General features: G+C 60.1%; 1 protein-coding gene across 1 annotated transcript; it reads right to left on the reverse strand.

The window, feature by feature from the left end:
* Window positions 1-76: 76 nt before the first annotated feature.
* Window positions 77-8,806, reverse strand: Cfap100 (cilia and flagella associated protein 100). The gene is made up of 16 exons (XM_026415106.2): window positions 8,758-8,806; window positions 8,016-8,096; window positions 7,773-7,873; window positions 7,070-7,262; window positions 6,277-6,344; window positions 6,017-6,180; window positions 5,667-5,747; window positions 5,136-5,317; window positions 4,596-4,637; window positions 4,400-4,517; window positions 3,772-3,817; window positions 3,513-3,664; window positions 2,742-2,877; window positions 1,709-1,914; window positions 983-1,076; window positions 77-269 (listed from the first exon to the last, which is right to left on the reverse strand). Exons 1-16 carry the CDS (start codon window positions 8,804-8,806, stop codon window positions 156-158), a joined length of 1,827 nt encoding a protein of 608 aa, XP_026270891.1. The 3' UTR covers window positions 77-155.
* Window positions 8,807-14,247: the final 5,441 nt, after the last annotated feature.

Here is a 14,247-nt window from a genome sequence, read left to right on the forward strand (position 1 = left end):
AGTCCCCGATGGCGCGCGCTGGGGTCAGTGACAGGGACAAGCCATCAACACCCACAGAAAAACAATACGTGGCTTTATTGGTGCGACCAGGAGCCACAGAGCCCGGCCCGCGGACCCCGCGCCTGGCCCCCTGGTCGCTGCGACCTCCCGCTCCGCTAGGTGAAGAAGAAGAGCAGCTCCTCCTTCTCCTTGTCCACCACCGGGTGCTCGGGCTCCTCCTTCACCCTGGGGACCGGGGGCCGCGACCGGCACACCAGCTTGCGGCCCCGCTGCAAAGGGGAGCTCCGTGAGCGCGCCTCTGCCCGGCCGCCCCGGGGCGCCCCTGACCCGCCTGCCTGCCCTGGGCACCTGAGGCCCCGCTCCAGCCCGCCCCGCCCTGAGCACGGGAGGCCCCGCCCACCCACATCTGCCCCGCCCACCCCGTCCCATCGCATTGGGCATCGGAGGCCCCGCCCCGCCCTGGGCACCAGAGGCCCCACCCACCCACATCTGCCCCGCCCTGGGCACGGGAGACCCCACCTACTCCCGTCCGCTCCGCCCACCCGTCGGTCCCGCCCCGGGCAGGGAGGCCCCGCCCACCCCGTCCTCACCCTGGGCACCAGAGGCCCCGCCCACCCACGTCTGCCCCGCCCACCCACGTCTGCCCCGCCTTGGGCACGCGAGGCCCCGCCCCTGCCCACTACTGGGCCAGGCGGGTGGCTGCCCTGGGAGCTCTATGCGGTGCGCTTGCGCGGGGCCGGAGGTAGGGGCTGCGGGCCAGTCTGCGCCCAGGACTGTGTGTCCAACAAGGAGCCCCCACAGGGACCTCAGAAGGGCAGCCCGGGGAGGGGGCAGCCCCGGAGGTGACGCCTGGCTGCAGAGGCTCCGTCCCGCCTGCCTGGAGGCCACCAGCAGCAACCCGCCCTCCGAGGCCCCAGCGGCCCGCACGGCCCTGGCGGGCGAGGCGCAGGCTCCCTGGGCTCGCCCCGGCCCGCCCGCCTACCTTCCTCTTGACCGCCGCCTGGGCCCGGGCCCGAGCCCGCTGCAGACGCTCCTCCTGCAGCATCCTCTGCATCATGGCCTTCTCCTCCCGGAGCCTGCGAACGGGCGACGGCAGGGCCAGCGGTGGCCGGAGGCCCCAGCTCCGCAGCGCCCCTCCGCCCGGCCTCGGGCCAGGCCACGCCCACCCAGATCGCCCAGCGCCGGGTGGGCGTGGCCGGGGCGGTCGGAGCTTCACAGCGGACACCTGCCTGTGGACCTGGAGCCACATCCGCGTGCCCGTGGGGCAGTGCTGGTTGCTGTCACCAAACCTTTGCCCGCCACCCCCTCTAAGCTGGGTGCTGGGGACCGGGAGGGGAAGTCCCCTGGCTTGTGGGAGGCAGGTGGGCGCTGAAGGAGGACCGTCTTGGGGGCCGGCATGAGGTGGACCATGACCCGGGCAGTGCACGGGCCAGACGGCTCTGGTGGCTTCTCATCTCACCTGGTCCCCAGGGAGCCTGTCACACGCTCTCAGGCAGCATCCACAGAGAGCTGGCCCCGCCCACCCTGCAGCCCGGCCTGAACTGGGTCCCCAGGTGCCCAGAATCTGCGCACCCCCCCCAAAGAGTCCAGCCAAATCCTGCCTTCCGCGTCTGTCCCTGCCTGAGACCCTTCCCTGACGCCCCTGTGTCCCCGAGGGCCACACCCTCCACCTTCCCCTCAGTCCCCTGACCCCTGGCGCTCCTCTCACCTCCGGTGGCGCTCCTTCTCCTGGGCCTTTTCGATCTGCTCCACCCAGGAGGCCGGCACGCGCTCCAGGCTCTCCAGCAGCTCCTCCAGCTGGTGCTCGATGGTGGTGAGCATCTGCACGGTGCCCAGGTTCGCCTCCTGCGGGCCGCCCACGCAGCGCCTGTACACGTCCAGCACCTTGTGGTCCAGGCTCTCCAGCAGCTTGTCCTGCGGGAGGGGACGCTGCCAGGGCCTGCGGCCGCCGGGCTCACAGTGGCCTCGCCCGGGGCCAGCGGCCACCGTGGGTGTCCAGGAAACAGGTGGCACAACTTGGAAGACTGGCCTTTCACAGCCAGAGCAGCCCAAGGGGGGTCCCCTTTAGGGCAGCCACGGGGGCCCACTCTGCATCTCAGCCCTTCCCCCAGCTGCCTAGACCAGGCCCCAAAGCCTGGTGGCCCGTCAAGGGACCCCTGCGCTAAGCCCAGCTCGTCCCAGAAACAGGGACAGGAAGGCTCAACCAGTTCCCAGTGACACCTGCTGGGGCAGGGGGCTGCCATCCTGCTCACAGCGGCTTCCTGTGCGCCTGGCCCTGGGCCCGGTGCCCCTTGGCAGCCTTTCTAGCAACTCAGGTCCCTGGTGTCGCATCCCTCTGGGAATGAGCTGAGCCCTGCGGACCCCAGTTCCTGCAGCTCACAGCATCAGTGGCCTCTTGTCCTCTCAGATTTCTCCCCTCACAGCCCAGCTGGAGGACACGCCCTCGTCCACGCCCCCGTCCACGCCCCCGTCCACGCCCCCGTCCACGCCCCCGTCCACCGGTGGATCCACTTAAGCAGACAGATGCGTGTGATGCGAAAGGAGGGCCCTTGGGGACCTAGGGAACCTGGCCTGGGGACCTGGGGGGGCCTGGACCTGGGGACCTGGGGGTCCCGGACCTGGGAATCTGGGGGCCTGGAGCCTGGGGCGGCCATCTGCAGGATCATTCCTGGGTGAGGCCCAGGAGCCAGAAGGCTGAGTCTGGACCTTGCTCTGGGGACCGAGGCCACCGAGCTGCCCACCTGCTGGTCGCCCATGTACTCCCCGAAGTGGAAGACGCGGGCCTTGAGTTCCAGCTCAGAAGCCATCTCTTCTTCCTTGGCAATGGACATGGTCATCGTGGTCACCCACTGCTTCAGCTGCTGAACCTCCCTGTCCCTGCATGGGGGAGGGGACACGGCCTCTAATCCAATCGACCCTCTGCTTCAGGACAGGGAGTCCCAAAGGCTAGAGGGAGGGATGCACAAGGTGAGGCTCCAAAGAACCAAAAAAAATTTTTTTTGGGGGGGCACCAAGGGTTGATCCAGAGGCGGTTACCCACTGACCCCGTCCCCAGCCCTTTTACTTTTTTTATTTAGAGACTGGGTCTGGCTGAGTGGCTTAGGGCCTTGCTTATTGCTAAGGCCGGCCTCCAACTGGTGATCCTCCTGCCTCAGCCTCCCTAGCTGCTGAGATGACAGGCGTGGGCCACTGCGCCCTGCTCCCTCAAGGTCTTTCGGGGCCTCCTGGTCGTGACCAATGAGCCCACTACCTCACTCCTCCAAGAAGCCCTTGCTGGCCCCCAGCCATTCCGCCTGGCCCCGGCCTGGGGGACACTGCAGTAGCTCATGGCTGTGTCTGCTCGTGCCCCTGCTGAGCAGCTGGCTCTCAACAACAGCAGGAGGACACCCTGCACAGGGACCCAAGGGTGTGCTGTGGGCAGCCGGACCTCCCTCTGTGGCCCCCAGCCCCGGGCCCCGCCCACCCGCCCTGCAGCAACGGGGGGGGGGGGGGGGCGGGGGAGGGGGACGCACATGCGCACATGCGTGCTCTTCAGGGTGAGGTTCAGCTCCTCCAGCGTCTCCTCCATCTCCTGGGTGTTCTGGATCAGAGACAGGTTCTGCTCCTCCAGGTCCTTGAAGATGTCCAGCAGCTGCTGCGGCTCCGTGAAGAACAGCACCTGTTCCTGCAAGGATGGCGTCCGGCAAGGGGCCGCAGGGGACCCTGGGCCCACGGGGGGAGGGGGAGGGGGTGCAGGGCTGAGGGAGGGGAAGGCAGAGCCGGGCCACCAACCTCCTCATCGCTGTCCGAGTCCTCCGGCATGGGGTCAGAGCTGGGCCTGCAAAGAGGCGCTGGGGTCGGTCAGGGCTCAGAAGGGGACCAGCCTGGGTGGCCCCGTGGGTGGAGCATCCTGCCCCTTTTATGGCCCTGCAGCCGGGGGGGACACTTTCAAAATCCCATCAGCAACTCACTCTCCAGGTTGCATGAACCTCTCTCCAAGTTCACGCTGCTTCACTGCCCTGTCCACGCCTACCTCAGGGCCTTTGCACCTGCGTCTCCCCTGAGGACACCCCCTCCTCTAAGGCCCGTCCGCATTCGGAGGTGTAGCTCGGACAGCCACCAGCTCACTCTGCACCCAGAACATAGAAAGCACTAACAGAGCCCCGTAAGAAAAAGGTATATATCAAGGGACAGAAGTCGGCCGGCCAGCGGTGGCGCACGCCGGTCATCCCAGCGACTCGGGAGGCTGAGGCAGGAGGATCACAAGCAAGCTGGAGGCCAGCCTCAGCAGTAGTGAGACCCTGTCTCTCTCAAATGAGAGGAAGCATTTCTCAGCAGCTCCTGTCCTCTGGGCCCTGCCAGAGTGGGAGTGGGCAGGTCCCCTGCAAGGCCCCCTCGTCCCCTGTCCTGATCCCCTTACCTCGCAGGGTCTGGCTGATTGGGCGGCAAGGGCTGGAGGCTGCTGCTGCTACTAGACAGGGCCTGTCCACCCCGTGGGGCCTGCAGAAGCTTCAGGGGCTTCTTCACAATGTGAGGCTCTGGGGGACAGAGGGTCACCTGAGTGTCCTGGTCTCAGGACCAGGAGCCCCTCCCGCCCAGGGTGACCGCGTACGTACCTCTGCCCAACAAAGGGGCCATCTTGCTCTTGACCCCGGGTCCTTAGGGAACAAAGGAAGAGATCCCAGATGGCAGGGGCCGAGCCAAGCTTCCGGTGAGTGGGCGGCTGTGAGTGTCCAGGACCCACTGGGTCACCCGCCCCCGCCCCCCCCCCTGCCAGCCTGTGACCGGAGGTCCCTGGTGGAGGACAGCCCCTGTTGGTTGGTTCCTTCCTTTATTTCGGTGCCGGAGACTGACCCCAGGAGAGAGCTATTTTCTTTAGAGGCAGGGTCTCACTGAGTGGCTGAGGCCGGCCTCCAACTCACGGTCCTCCTGCCTCAGCCTCCCCAGCTGCTGGGATGACAGAGGTGCACGGCTGAAGGCCCCTGTTTTCGAGTTGAGAGTCGAGACCCTCGGTGCAGGTGTGGGGCTGAGCCACACGCCGGGCTCAGGGGGTGTGAGCCCAGCTGGGGACGTGAAGGTCGCAAGGAGCCAGCAGCGTGAGGGACCCCGGCCGCCAGCAGAACTCCCCCTGGGACCCACATTCTCTGTTCCACTACCTTTGTCCCCTGGTGCGGGGATCCCACCGCCCTTCGCGGGGGCCTGGGCCATCTCCTTGGCCTTCCTGAGGGCCAACCGCCGCCTCTCCTGTCCCTCCAGCCACTCCTTGGGTGACACCTTGTACAGGAAGTCCTTGTACATCTTGTACTGCTGCAGGGTGTCCTCGAACTTGGCGATCTCGCTAGGCGGGGGAAGGGAGGTCAGTCCCCCTGGCCCTGTCCCCCCGGAGACCCTCCAGCTGGACCCCACATCCCACCGTGCCCCAGCGCTGGCTGGAGGGGACACCCACCCTGCAGGGCTCAGGAGTGTCTAGGTGGCCCTCGGGGACGCACTGGCCCCTGTCCACCCTGGGAGCTGTGGCTCTCTACAGCGGGGACCCGAGGCGCCTGCGGGCCGAGAAGGCCGGTGCGCAAGGAAAGGCTGGGCCTCCAACTCAGCCTCCTGCAGGGCTCCGAGTCACTCCCTGAAGCTGGGCCCAGGTGACCAAGGGGGACGGGCCACCCATGGGCCAGTGCAGCCTCTGGCCTCACCTCTTGACGTGCATGATCTGGATGGTGAGCTCCCGGATCTCCGCGATCTTATCCATCTTGGCTTTGGTTTCCTTCTCAGCCCTGGGAGAGGCAGGGAGGCCAGGAGGCCGGTCACAGATTGAGGCTAAAGAAGGAGCCAGCACCTTGAGCTTAGAGCCCAGGGCCAGGGCAGCCCTAGGGACTGGCCAGGGGCCAGGGGGGGAGGGCCCAGGGTGGTCAGGGTCCTAGCTTGGCAAGAGGGGAGGCTGGGGGTGTCCAGCTGAGGTTGGATTGGGCCTGGGTGGAGGCCCTGGGTGGAGACGTAGGAGGGAGGACGTGGGGACGTGGTGTCAGGGGTCCCCGGGACTCACAGTCTCATGGCCTGGACGGAGTTGGCGTCATTGTCTCTGAGGAACTCGTCAAAGAGCATCGAGTCCATCTCCAGGGACTTCTGGGCCTCCTTCAGCCGGGCCTCCTCCTCGGAGGCCAGGGACTCCAGCCTCCTGATCTCACTGCGCTTCATCTCCACGGCGTACTGGGGGCCGGCAGGGCAAGGTCACGGCGCCCACCTGGGCCCTGGCCCCGAGTCGGACGTGGCCCCCACCCCGGGCAGGTGCGGGAGGGGACCCACCTGGATCAGGAACATCTTCCGCTTCTGGTCGATGTAGCTGCTCAGGGTGTCGGGCTCCATTTTCTTCTCTGGAATGACACGGCCCCAGCCAGCGCTGGGGACAGGCGCTCAGAACCTTAGGGGCCGTGGCCTCCCGCTGCCAGGCTGTGACCCAAAGGGACGGGATTCACCAGGGCAGGGGGAGTGCTCTGTTGTCCCCTACCACCAGCCAAGGGACAGCATGCTCCGTCCCCAGGACACACCCAGCCCTTCCTACGGGTGGGGTCCACGCCCTCGGGGACAACCCACTGTGACTGTTCCGACGTCCAAATGTCAGGAAAAAAAAAAAAAATCACTGCAAACGCAAATTGGCCACCTCCAGGTGACTTAAGCAGGAAGAGGTGCACAGGTGACATGCCACCTTGTGGAAGGGACTGGAGCACCCGTAGGTTTGGGTATCTGTTGTGTCTGGGATGAGAGGTGTCCCCCAGAGGCTCCATCAGCACCCTGAGCCACGCACAGGGACGCCCGCCTGTCCTCCCCGCAGCTCCAGAGGCTGAGGCAGGAGGATCGCAAGTGGGAGGCCAGCCTCGGCCACTGGGCCCTAAGTAAATTAGTGAGGCCCTGTCTGTTGTGCTGTGGCTGTGGGGTGTCCCCAGAGCCCCTCTGGGAGGTGACACAGGAAGGTCCAGAGGAGGAGTGAGGGGTGTGAGGTCGGAACCCGGCAGGGAATGGCTCCCTGGGGGTCCCCTGGTGACCAGCCTGGGGAGCGGGCCCTACAGAGAATGGGGCTTCCCCGGGGGGCGGGTGGCACCTCTGGTCATGGCCAGTTTCCAGGCCGTTTCTTGCTGGAAGGCTTGCATCTGCTCCTCCTCCGCCTGTAGCTCCCTGTCCTCCGCCTCCTCCTCCAGCTGCAGCTCGCGACGCAGGTGGCTCTGCTTGGTGGACACCTTGGAGGAGACGGTCGTCTTCTGGTGGACCTGCATGGCCTTCCTCTGCTCCCGCTCCTGGGGACGTGGGTGGCGTCAGTCACATTTAACGGAGGGCCTCATGTTTGGAGGTGCTGAGTAGCACAGTCGCATTTAACTGAGGGCCTCATGTTTGGAGGTGCTGAGTAGCACAGTCGCATTTAACTGAGGGCCTCATGTTTGGAGGTGCTGAGTATCACAGTCGCATTTAACTGAGGGCCTCATGTTTGGAGGTGCTGAGTAGCACAGTCGCATTTAACTGAGGGCCTCATGTCTGGAGGTGCTGAGTATCACAGTCACATTTAACTGAGGGCCTCATGTTTGGAGGTGCTAAATGTGACAGACAGGTCCGGGGAATTTAGAACCTTCTGGGTTTCCAAAAGAACCTCGGAATCCAGAGTGGGATGGGCAGGGTATTGTTGGTATTGGTCGGCTGGAAGGTCACTTGGTGGAAAGTGGTGTTTGCTGCTTATCTGAGAGAAGGAAGCCCCTTGGGGTGGGGGGGGAAGGGAGGTCACCGAGGGGCTGGCCCCTGGCCAGGGTACTCACCAAAATCGCCTTATTGAGCTCCTGGTCCCTGAACAGGAAGAAGTCCACGTCCCCAGACATGTGGAAAGGATTGGCCGAGAGATTGGAAACTTTGGCAGGCTCTGGGGAGGGAGACACCTTGTTGGACAGAGGAGCCAGCTCTTTCTGGGTGGCTTGGGTCCCTGGGGTCGGTGGGGTGTGTCCCCGCAGCCCAGCAGGCAAGAGAAAACCGGAGTGAGCGGATGTCACCACCCGCTGACCCACCTTTGTCCTTCTTGGTCGGCTTCTCGGGATGGTCCTCAATGATGGAAGACAGACTCTTGTTCATGGTCTGTAGGCTCTTCCCTGGGGACATAGAAGAGTGACAGCCACCGCAGTGAGTGACTCTAACTGAGCACTGAGCAAGGAGGGGAAAGACACCGTCTGTGCAGGGGGCCTCTCTGAGCCTTGGTTTCTTTTTCTTTCCTTCTTTTCTTTTTTCTTTTCTTTTTGGATACCGGGGATTGAACTCAGGGGTTCTCGACCCCTGAGTCCCGTCCCCAGCCCCCCCCACCCTTTTTTTGTATTTTATTTAGGGACAGGGTCTCCCTGAGTTGCTTAGGTCCTCACTAAATTGTTGAGGCTGGCCTCCAACTTGGGATCCTCCTGCCTCAGCCTCCCAAGCCACAGGGATCATAGGCGTGGGCCACCCCAGCTGCCCAGCTGCTGCTGTCCAGATGTGCTGCATACACCCCCCCCCTGGGGGTCCTCAGAGAGAACCGACCGTCCACACCTCGGGTTCTTGCACCTCCAACCCTCCAGAACCCGGTCAGCTGTGGTCCCGGTCACAGGCCCAGTAAGAAACTGGTCCACGAGGTTCGTGGTCAGGGACTTGGCGAGTCTGGGATTCTTGCCTCCTGGCTGGGCCTAGAATCCCCTCCTCCACCCTGGGTGAGGTCTCCACCTTGGGACCCCAGGCTCCCAGTGTCTGGGACCCCGAGGGCACCCGGCCCAGCCCAGGACTTACTATTGTGGGCCAGGTTGTTGAAGACCAGGGAAGACAGCATCTTAGACATCCCCGCCGAGGACGAACCGGACAATGCGCAGGCTGACCTTGGCCGAGAACAATTCTCACCTGGGGAAGAGAAACAGCGCATGCATCAGGTGCCCCGGTGCCACAGCCCGCCACCCCCGCTTCTGGGAGGGGGGCTGGCGCAACGGCTTGTCCTTCACCAGGGTCATGGAGAGACTCCCTCTGAGGATTTAGTGGCCTTGATCTTTCTGTTCTTTGACCAGATTAACTCTGTCTGCCCCAGGACCTTTGCACTCACAGCCTCCACAGGAAAAAAGAAAAGAAATCCTTTCTCGCTGGGACTAGGGGGGCTCCTCTGCCTTCAAAACCAGCTCAAACACCACCCTTCAGAGACATCTTCCCTGAAGGACATCCTCTTAGATCCGAATTTTGTTTTCTTCTCTGCAATTCCCACTACAAGGTGATTGTTGGAAAAAAAAAAAGTTGACTGCTAGCTGGTGGCACCCACATGTCATCGCAGCAGCTTGGGAGGCTGAGGCAGGAGGATGGCGAGTTCAAAGCCAGCCTCAGCCACTTGGCGAGGCCCTGAGCAAATCAGGGAGACCCTGTCTCTAAATAAAATAGAAAAAGGGCTGGGGACGGGGCTCAGGGGTCAAGAGCCCTTGGGTTCAATCCCCAGTGAGAAAGAGAGAGAGAGAGAGAGAGAGAGAGAGAGAGAGAGGAGGTTTATTAGCAGGTACAGCAATGCACACCTGTAATCCCAAGCAGTTTGGGAGGCTGAGGCAGGAGGATTGCAAGGTGAGGCCAGCCTGGGCAATTTGGCAAGACCCCCATCCCCAAATAATAGCGGGGTGTAGCTCAGTGGAAAAGCGCCCTGGGCTCCTCCTCCCCAGAATCCACAAACAAAGCCCAGCCGTCTGTGTCCCCCGGGGTGGGACCTCAGGAGAACAGGGTCTTCCCGCGAACAAAGCTCGCAGGACAGGTCCTCGGCCTCCCCAAACTGCTGGGTGCATTTTCGAGGCGCCCCCAGAGATCCCGGGGCGGCCAAGGGCACAGGTGGGCAGCGGTTCCTCCCGGGAAACTGAGGCGGGCTGGTGAGGCCGGCTTCCTAAGGTCCCCTCGCTAGGTCGCTGCCTAGCAAAGCTGCACAGGGACTTCGCGGGGACAGGGATGGAGAGATGCACAGGGACCGAGCAGAGCAGGGATGAGACGGCAAAGAAAGGCGTGAGGCTTTGCAGGGGGACCTCGCAGGGGGACTTTGCAGGGGGACCTTACAGGGGGACCTCGCAGGGGAACTTTGCAGGGGGACTTTGCAGGGGGCCCTTGCAGGGGGGAGACCTCGCAGGGGGACCTTACAGGAGACCTCGCAGGGGGACCTCGCAGGGGGACCTTGCAGAGGAACCTCACCCCCACCGGCGCGCGCTGGCTCCGAAGCCCGAAGCCGCCGTTCTCCTTCGCCCCGTTGCAGCCGGCGCTCGGCGTTCCCCGTCGCCATGGCGACCATTCTCCCCGCCCACTGTGACGTCACAGAGGCCGGAGCGGGTGGGCGGGGGCAGCGCGGAGTCTGCAGCCTGCGCTCCCGGGCTCCCTGCGCTGAGGCTGAGGCTGAGGCCGGGCTGGGACCGGGGGAGGGTGACATGAGCGTCCTCCTTGTCACCCCTCCCCACTGCACTTCCTCGAGAGCGCTTTTTTTTTCTTTCTCCTGGAGCAAAAATAGACCTGGTCCCCTCCCGCCGGAGGCGGCTGCACTTTCTAGAAGGGCCTTTGGCAAAGGGCAACTGGTGGGCAGCGTCCCATGGCCCGCGCCTGCCATCCCAGTGGCTCTGGAGGCTGAGGCAGGAGGATCGCAGGGTGGAGGCCAGCCTCGGCAACTGAACGAGGCCCTAAGCAACTCAGCGAGACCCTGTCTCTAAATGAAATGCAAAACAGGGCTGGGGACCGGGCTCCGTGGCTGAGTGCCCCTGGTTTGTGTGCCCTGGTGCCCAGAGGAAGAAAGAAAACCGTCTAGAAAATGTGGCCTCGTTTGGATATTCCATTCTGAGCCTCAGATTCTCACTTACGGATTGAAGCCTGATTTTTATTGGCACCAGGAATTGAACCCAGGGCCCTGAACCACGGAGTCCCAGCTCTTTTCATATTTTATTTAGAGACAAGGGTTTTGCTAAATTGCTGAGGCTGGCCTCTAACTTGGGATCCTCCTGCCTCAGCCTCCAGAGTCACTGAGATTACAGGTGGGAACCACTGTGCCTGGCTAAAAGCCTGTTTTTTAAAAAAAATAAAATAAGAAGATGGATTGATGGAGACGTGCAGGGACAGATGTCGGACAAGGCAGGAATGAGGTGGGCAGAACACCAGCCAGGTGACCACAGAGCACATGCCCAAGGCATGTGGGTTCCCTACAAAATTCTTTGCTCAGGCTGGGGATGGGGCTCCGTGGTGAAGCACCCCTGGGTTCCATCCCTGGTACCCCAACCCCCCGAAAAAAAACCCCAGGACACTCAGCGGAGTGGGTACCCGGGGTGTGCAATGCCTAAACTGGCCACGGGGCGGCGCCCTGCACCAGCTCCTCGAGGGGCCCTGGTGGCGCCGCCGTTCTCCCAGGACTTGCAAAAGAGGAACCTTTTGTCCCCTCCGCGGTGAAAGGTTCCCGGTGATGTGACGCAGATTGTAAACAAGTTGAAAGACGCTCCGCTGCGGATCCACGCAAACAGCGTTGTGGCGACCTTGGCTTTGCCTGCCCGGGGCCGCTGTCCCCGCAGTCCCCAGCTCTGGGGTCCCTGGGGCGGGTGCGCAGAGCAAGTGGCGGCTGCGGTCCTGAGGTCCCTATCTGAAGGGCTGCTGTGGGGACAGCAGCGACCCCCAGAGTGCCTTCCCGGATGCTGAAGGCATTTGCAGAGAGATGCGGGAGGGTCCCACAGCTGGGGGTCCCTCAGCCCAAATTCTGACACTCTCGTCCTTGCACCCTGCACCCGATGGCAAACCTCCCCCAACCTTAAGCCAGCTCAGGACATCAGCGGTTAGGAGGCCGAGGCAGGAGGATCGAAAGTTGGAGGCCAGCCTCAGCAAAAACTGAACCCTAAGCAACTCAGTGAGACCCTGTCTTTTAAGTAAAATAAATAAAATATAAACTAGGGCTGGGGACAGAGCTCAGGGGTCAAATGCCCCTGAGTTCAATCCCCCGTCTGTATTTATTTCCCATGAAGGGGAAATAAAAACTTTCCAAGATAAACAAAAATTTCAAAAAATTCCTCATCACTAAGCTGGCGCTTCATAACTTATTAAAGAAATGCTGCACCCAGAAGAAATGTTTTAAAATCCCACATTTCCCAAATATACACATCTCATCTGAAGAGTAGCTTAAGCAAATGAGAGTCAGGATCCAAGTAAGCATTAGAAATAAATTAAAATGTAAGGAATTAATGAACATTGCACTCTGGTAACATTGAACGCAAATGATCTCAACCCTCCAATGAAAAGACATGAGTTGGCAGGAACTAAAACTCAAGACCCAGATCCACGTGGTGGGCCAGACACCGCCACAGGCAAAGGACACGGAAGGACAAACATTGATACACCACGGGAACGGAGTCCCCAAACAAGCCAGGGCAGCTGATCTCCTGTGTCGCGAAGCTGACCTCAGGGCAGAATTCATCAGAAGAGATGGAGCAGCCATCCAACAAGAAGATACAGCAATATTCATGGCACCAATGTGAGAGCAACCAATTCCATAAAACAGACACTACTCAAAGCCTCGGAGAGACCCCCGTCCAACAATAACAGGGTAATTTCAACCCATCTCGCTCACAAATAGATGATCATCCTGACTTTCGTGCAGCAAAGACTCTCTCTCTGCACCCGAAAAATACAAGTCATGGACCTTTATTTATTTATATGCAGTGGTGAGAATCGAACCCAGGGCCTCACACATGCTAGGCAAGTGCTCTCTACCCCTGAGCCCCAGCCTCAGCCCAGAAAATGTACTTTTGAATGATGAGTGGGAGATTGAAGAAATCAGGAGAGAAATAATTTTTTAAAAATCCTTAGAATCTAATGAGAATAGTGATACAACTTCTCAGAACCTCTGGGAGTGGGACACCGAAGAAGGCTGTTCTAAGAGAAAGGTTCATAGCTATGAGTGGTTGTCTGAGAAAATCAGAAAGACCCCAAATAAATACCTAATAATGAGAAAAATGAGACATCACCACAGACATTACAGAGAGAAAAATGAGACATCACCACAGACATTACAGCAACACAGAGGACCATCAGGGAGTGGTTTTTTAAAACGTCTCCAATAAATTAGAAAATCTACAAGAAAATGGATATATTTCTAGACACACATGACCTGCTAACATTGGACCAAAAAGATATAGAAAAACCTAAACAAACCAATAACAGCAATTGAGACAGAGAGAGTGATTAAAAAGCCACTTAACAGCCAGATGCAGGGCACATGCCTGTCATCCTGGTGGCTCAGGAGGCTGAGGCAGGAGGATGGCAAGTTGGAGGCCAGCCTCAGCAATTTGGTGAGGCTCTAAGCAACTCAGCGAGACCCTGAGTTAAAATATAAATAAAATATAAAAAGGGCTGGGGACGGAGTTCAGGGTTCAATCCTGAGCCCAATAGGGTTCAATAGGGTTAGGGTTAGGGTTTGGATTATTGCTAGGGTTCAATCCCTGGTACCAACCAACCAACAAACAGCAAACAAAAGTTATTAAACAAAGAAAAGCCTAGGACCAGGCAGATTCTCAACTGAATTGTTCCAAAACCTTTAAAGAAGATCTAATGCTGGGCTGGGGATGTGGCTCAAGCGGTAGCGCGCTCGCCTGGTATGCGAGCGACCCGGGTTCGATCCTCAGCACCACATACCAACAAAGATGTTGTGTCCGCCGAGAACTAAAAAAAAAATAAATAAAAAAAAAGATCTAATGCTAATGCTCCTCAAATTTATTCCATAAAATACAAAGGGATGGAACCCGTCCAAATCCATTGTCTGAGGTCAACATCACACTCATACCAAAACCAGAGAAGGACACATCTTGAGGCAAGAAAACTACAGACCAATATCCCTGGTGAACCGAGATGCAAAAATACTTAATAAAATATCCGCCAATCCCATTTAACAACCGACTCAGGAGATTGACCGTCATGGCCGCATTGGCTTTATACCAGGAATGCAAGGATGGTTTGACTTCCCCGAGTCGATTGCTGTAACCCATCACAGAAGTAGAATTAATGACAAATGTCACGTGGATCTTGGTGGATGCAGTGAAGGCCGTTGACCCAACCCGGTGCCCCATTTAGGGTAAAACACTGAGGAAACCCTCCTCGAGACATTGTAGCCAGGGCAATTAGGAAAGAGACAGAAATAAAGTGGATAAAAATAGGAAAGAAAGAACTCAAATCCTCGCCATTTGCCAGTGGAAGAGGGAGACCAGACCCTTCTATCCCACCCTGCACAAAAGCCAACTTGAAATGGATCCA

This window comes from Urocitellus parryii, chromosome 16 (assembly GCF_045843805.1).
Source record: "Urocitellus parryii isolate mUroPar1 chromosome 16, mUroPar1.hap1, whole genome shotgun sequence".
NCBI lineage: Eukaryota > Metazoa > Chordata > Mammalia > Rodentia > Sciuridae > Urocitellus > Urocitellus parryii.

What these genes read in the sequence shown, in the direction of transcription:
- Cfap100 (XM_026415106.2), bottom strand. Translation starts at nt 8,806, where the DNA reads ATGTCTAAGATGCTGTCTTCCCTGGTCTTCAACAACCTGGCCCACAAT. An exon ending in AGCTCAATAAGGCGATTTTG is followed by an intron (nt 7,263 to 7,772) that starts GTGAGTACCCTG and finishes CCACGTCCCCAG; the next exon opens with GAGCGGGAGCAGAGGAAGGC. An exon ending in ACTCGGACAGCGATGAGGAG is followed by an intron (nt 3,665 to 3,771) that starts GTTGGTGGCCCG and finishes CCATCCTTGCAG; the next exon opens with GAACAGGTGCTGTTCTTCAC.